At 42.8% G+C, this 6091-nt stretch overlaps 1 protein-coding gene across 1 annotated transcript in view; it reads right to left on the bottom strand.

The window, feature by feature from the left end:
- Positions 1-459: 459 nt before the first annotated feature.
- MOGAT1 (monoacylglycerol O-acyltransferase 1) overlaps positions 460-6091 on the bottom strand; it is an 81141-nt gene continuing 75509 nt past the window's right edge. The window contains exons 7-8 of the mRNA XM_037740893.1: positions 1174-1228; positions 460-526 (exon numbers count right to left, since the gene is read on the bottom strand). Coding sequence (XP_037596821.1) covers positions 1222-1228 — 7 coding nt within the window. The 3' untranslated portion in view covers positions 460-526; positions 1174-1221. The remainder of the gene's footprint in view (positions 527-1173; positions 1229-6091) is intronic.

The raw sequence follows: 6091 nt of genomic DNA, 5'->3' as shown, positions 1-6091 counted from the left end.
CAGTTTTCCTATGTCAACATTGTACATAAATAGTACCATTACCAACGCCAGGAAATAAACAGGAAATAAACACTGCTACCATATTACTACACTAGACAGACTTTTTGGCCAAAATATTAACCTTAAAGCCCAAGTAAGCATTTAAAAATTAAAAATTGCTTTACTAACAGAAAAAAAAAGTAAAAGGTTGGCCAGAAAGTTTCTTTCTTTCTTTCTTTCTTTTTTTTGAGATGGTCTCTTTACCTCTGTCTCCCAGGCTGGAATGTGGTGATGTGATCTTAGCTCACTGCAACCTCCGCCTCCCCGGTTCAAGCGATTCTCCTGCCTCAGCCTCCCGAGTAGCTGGGATTACAGGCACATGCCGCCAAGCCTGATTAATTTTTGTATTTTTGGTGGAGACGGGGTTTCACCATGTTGACCTCATGAGATCCGCCCACCTCAGCCTCCCAACGTGCTGGGATTACAGGCATGAGCCACCGCGCCTGGACCGAAAGTTTAGTCTTTCACTGCAGCACCTGAAGAAATTCTTCAATTATTCAGAATGAGAAAAGGGGTTACTTAGGGTTGTCAGTCGTACCATCTTTCTTGTTCCCCACTTTGCTAAGTAAGAGCTAATTTCCTTGATTCCTCATCCATTTCTCACCAAGTGCACCTTCTTTGATTTAAATCTGCAGTTTGTTTCCAACCGAGCCCAGATCAGGTGGTGATGCATCTTCACCATCCCTTCCCCTCCTCTTCATTTTATGACTTTTTAATTTGGGCTCATCAGGATTGCAGCTTCTTCTTCTTTTCTTCTTTTGCTTTCTATTTTTTTTTTTCTTGATATAGGGTTTCACTCTGTTGCCCAGGCTGGAGTGCAGTGGCATGATCACAGCTCACTGCAGCCTTGACATCCCAGGCTCAAGTGATCCTCCCACCTCAGCCTCCTGGGTAGCTGGGACACCACAGATGCATGCTACCACACCTGGCTAATTTTTTTTTATATTTTGTGTAGAGTTAGGGTTTTGTCATGTTTTCCTGACTGATCTTGAACTCCTGGGCTCAAGTAGCTCGCCCCTCTCAGCCTCCCAAAGTGCTAGGATTAGCAGTGTGAGCCACCATGCCAGGCCACTGGCTTGTAGCTTCTGCAGAGGAGCCTCAGGACCAATGCTTCTGCTTCTCACCAAGACTCACCTTGCTCTCCAGCTCCCACACAGCCTTCTGAGTCAATTCTGCCTGGTCTTAGTCTCTGAAAAATAAATTTTTGATAAAACATTGGTATTGGATTCATGTGCTACTCCAAGAGAAATTTACCTGCAATGTGGAAATTCTATAGGCATTATGGTACAGTGGGATGGTGTGATGGTGAGTCAGGGAGGAAGATAAGGAAACCTGATTGCTATAGTTTGGATGTTTGATGTCTACAAATCTCATGTTGAAACTTGATTCCCAGTGCTGGAGGTGGGGTCTAATGGGAAGTGTTTGGGTCCTGGGGCAGATCCCTCATGAATAGACGACTGCCCTCCCTGTTGTGCACTGGGGAGTGAGTGAGTTCTTACTCTATTCGTTCTCACCAGACCTGGTTGTTAAAATGAGCCTGGCACTTCCCCATCTCTTGCTTCCTCTCTGGCCATGTGGTTTCTACATACACCAGCTCACCTTCACCTTCTGCCACAAGTGGAGAAGCTCCCTGACGTCCTCATCAGAAGTAGATGCCCATGCTTCTTATATAGCTGGCAGAATCATCAGCCAAATAAACCTATTTTCTTTTCTTTTCTTTTGAGACAGATATTGCTCTGTTGTCCAGGCTGGAGTGCACTGGCACGATCTTGGCTCACTACAACCTCTGCCGCCTGAGATTCAAGTGATTCTCATGTCTCAGCCACCCAAGTAGCTGGGATTACAGGTGTGCACCACCACGCCTGGCTAATTTTTGTACTTTTAGTAGAGATGGGGTTTTACCATGTTGGCCAGGCTGGTCTTGAACTCGGCCTCACGTGATCCACCTGTCTCAGCCTCCCAAAGTGCTGGGATCACAGCCATGAACCACTGTGCCAGGCCAATCTCTTTTCTTTCTAAAGTATCCAACCTCAGGTATTCCTTTACAGCAACACAAAAAGAGACCAAGATACTGAGTATCTGCAGAACTGTCACTAGCAAGCTAGGTGGCCTTGGCCAAATCACTCAAGTGCTCTAGGTCTCATTCTCCTGAAAAACAAGAGAATGAGACCACATGCACGATTCTTAATATTGTTGGCATCAAGGACTGGTTTGAACATCTGATGAAATAAGTCTATAGACTCATACCCTCAGAAAAATGCATACTGTGTCTAAATATTGAACCTGTCTTTGCAAAATTATGACTGAGACAGTGAAAGAGGACAAATTTAGACGATTCCATCTTGGCTCTAACCTTCAAGCGTCCTTGTTCATTCCTGGGCATAGGTGGAACTAATTTTGGGAGAAAATTATTTCAAACTTTAAAACAAAGATGATTAACAGCTTTTTCCCATAACAAACTTTCTTCCTGCCTAGAGACTAGACTACTAACATTAGCCACAAGATTAGAAATTATGGTTTAGTAGTCACAGAGCTGGAGGCTGCAAGAATCTGACCCTCGTTAAAGTGCTCCTACGATCAGTGATTGAGATGTTTTACAGACTCTACCCTTGATGGATCAACCAGCACCACCCAGATCGAGAAACCGGCCCATCTGATCTTGTGACCACCCCTGCCCTCCCACCCACCCAGGAACTAACTCAGCACAAGGAGACAGGAACACCCCTTGATTTCACCTTTGACCCAACCAATCAGCACTCCCCAACTCACTGCCCCTCCCCTCCCACCAAATTGTCTTTAAAAACTTTGATCCCCAAATGTTGGGGGAGAATGATTTGAGGAATAATAAAACTCCCATCTCCTGCTCAGCTGGCTCCGTGTTAATTATTCTTTCTCTGTTGCAATTCCCCTGTCTTGAGAAATCAGCTTTGTCTAGGCAGTGAGTAAGGTGAATCCATTGGGTGGTTACAGTATTTTCGTATATCGGAAAAGAACAAAAATATGAAAGTATGGGAGGTCACAGACGTTACTTATCTTTTCACATTTTGCTCCACTTTCCTCAGGATCTTTGTTATACAGATCAGGGACATGTAGAAAGGAGAATTGGATGTAACAAGAGAGGCTGGATTGATTTACCTAAGAAAGGTCAGGGCGCTGATGTAGAAGGTAAGAATAGATCTGGGGTAGATACAATGTACTTCATCAAAATTACAAAAGTGAAAAACAACCCAAGGGATGGGAGAAAATATTCACAAGTCATTTATCTGACAAGGGACTTGTATCCAGACTATGTGACGAGCTCTTAGCAAGACAAATTGCTAGATTTAAAAATGGGCAAGGAATTTGAAAAGACATATCCCCAGTGAAGGTAGACAAATGGCCAATAAGCTCATGAAAAGATATGCAATCTCATTAGTCTATTCACCATTAGGGAAATGCAAATCAAAACCCACAATGAGACACCACTTTACATCAACTAGGCTAGAATAAAAAAGATGAACAATAACAAGTGCTGCTAAGAACGTGGACAATTAGAACCCTCACACGTTGCTGACGGAAATGTAAAAGTGACTCCACTACTCTGGAAAATAATTTCTCAGCTCCTCAAAAAGCTAAACATGACCTAGCAATTACACTCATAGGTATGCACTAAAGAAAATTGAAAAGAAATATTCACAGAAAGATTTGCACATGAATATTCATAGCAACGTTATTCATAATTGCCAAAAAGTGAAAGCAGCTCAGAAGCCCATCAGATGATGAATGGGTAAACAAAATGTGGTATTTCTATACAACTGAATCCTATTCAGTCATGAAAAGGGATGAAGTACTCATATATTACATGCTGCAACATGGATGAACCTTGAAAACATGATGCTAAAGGAGAGAAGCCAGGCATAAAAGGTTGCAGTATTTCATTTAGGTAAAATGCCATGAATAGGCAAATCTATAGAGACAGATAGTAGATTAGTGGTTGCCGGGGGCTGGAAGAAAGGAATAACGGGAAGGGACTGGGTTTCTTTTCTTTCTTTTTTTTTTTTTTTGGAGATGGAGTTTTTCTCTTGCTGCTCAGCCTGGAATGGAATGGTGTGATTTCAGCTTGGTGCGATCTCAGCTCACTGCAACCTCCACCTCCTAGGTTCAAGCAATTCTCCTGCCTCAGCCTCCAGAGTAGCTGGGATTATAGGCATGTGCCACCACGCCTGGCTAATTTTGTATTTTTGGTAGAGACAGAGCTTCTCCGTGTTGGTCAGGCTGGTCTCACCTCAGGTGATCTGCCTGCCTTGGCCTCTTAAAGTGCTGGGATTACAGGTGTGAGCCACTGCATCCGGCCGGGTATAGTTTTTTTTTTTTATGGAGTGATAAAAACATTCTGGAGCTGGTGATGGTTGTACAATCTTGTGACTATACTAAAAATCACTGATTTGTAGCCTTTGAAAAGTTAAAATTTAAGGTACATAAATTATATCTCAACAAAAAGAATAGATTTGGGGGCGCAGAGGAGAGAAGAAAAGAGGGTGACAAGGGCGCAGTATAAAGACTTTTGGGAAGAATGAGAAAAAGCAGCTCAACGTATCTCTGCCTTGATGTGTGAAATGTGGGAGAGATGGGAGGGTAAAGAGGAGTTTTAGGAAGCTTGATGTATATTTGGAATATATTCCCACCTCCTTGTATTACTTATTCTAGAAGTTCCAGAAATTACATAGTTTAAAAAGATTTTGGAATTGGATGTGTGAGTTTGGGGAATGTGGAATTGAACTGGGGCTTACTTGGCTTACACATTCATTCAGTCAGCAAATGTTTATTGAGCATCTACTGAGTGCCGGGCCCTGTTCTGTGAACTGTGGGATGCAGTGGTGAATAAGACAGAATGAAGTGCTACCCTCCTGGAACTTACAGTTTTGTGTGTGCGTGTTCGTGTGTGTGTCCGTGTGTCTGTGTGTGTGTGCACGTGCAGTGTGGCGCTCAGGCGCAGAATTGATGACAAAAGGTACACGACAATTTCAAGTGGTGACAAGTGCTGCTCATAAAAAGAAGGTTGAGTAAACCCATAATGAATGACAGGATTCTGAGGGCTGCATTTGGGGGTGAGGTTCATGGGAACGTAAAGCCTACAGGTTTAGAGACCTTAGATTTAGAATCCTGGATGAGACAATCTCTAAACATCCCTTTTATCTAAGAAAAAAAGAATCTGTAACTCATGGATCAGACATGAAAAATGTAAAAGTCACATACTCCAAATTAAAAACAACTAATACAAAATGTCAGTAATTTGGAACCTGCCAATTTGGAATTTGTGCTAATGTAAAGAGGGGCTGCGCTGAGACTTAGTTTCATATTTATCAGTGAAAAAGATTTGGCAAAATAAACAGTGTGAAAGTCAAACCACTGAACTGACTCCCTCAATCAACTCACAGGCATTTCCTGTGTCCAAGTAACTGAGATGACACCAAGAGGAGACACTTGGAAGATGCTAAAACTGGAAGGAACTTGGGCGATGATGTCATAATGACTTCAATCCCTTCATTGTCCAGAGGAGGAAACTGATATTCAGAAGCCCCAGGGACTTGGCCAAGTTTCCACAGTTTGCTGGTCACAGAGCTGGGCTTACAGTCCAGGTGCCCTCATTCCACGCTCAGTCACAAGCATTCATTGGAAATAACTGATATGTTAATGGAAGATTGTCTATTTACTAAACCAAGGACCTGAAGTGCCCTCTGAAACAACACATTACTTCTAATTTCTGCTTCTACCCATGAACAATAATGAAACGGCATTTTGTTCATGTTTTCCCTTTATTTATTAAGGTTCTTTATGAAACAATACATCACTTCTTAATTCTGTTTTATCCGTTAGCAGTAATGATTGGCTGATTTTTTCTTGCATTCAGCGTTATACTCGGAACCATTAGGAATGGGAACATCGTTAGATACAGCCCCTGACTTCAAAAAGCTAAATATGGCCGGGCGCGGTGGCTCAAGCCTGTAATCCCAGCACTTTGGGAGGCCGAGGTGGGTGGATCACGAGGTCAAGAGATCGAGACCATCCTGGT

Source organism: Cebus imitator, unplaced genomic scaffold (genome assembly GCF_001604975.1).
Source record: "Cebus imitator isolate Cc_AM_T3 unplaced genomic scaffold, Cebus_imitator-1.0 Scaffold91, whole genome shotgun sequence".
Lineage (NCBI taxonomy): Eukaryota > Metazoa > Chordata > Mammalia > Primates > Cebidae > Cebus > Cebus imitator.
The sequence above is the reverse complement of the archived record's forward strand: the minus strand, read 5'-3'. Positions and strand labels throughout refer to the sequence as shown.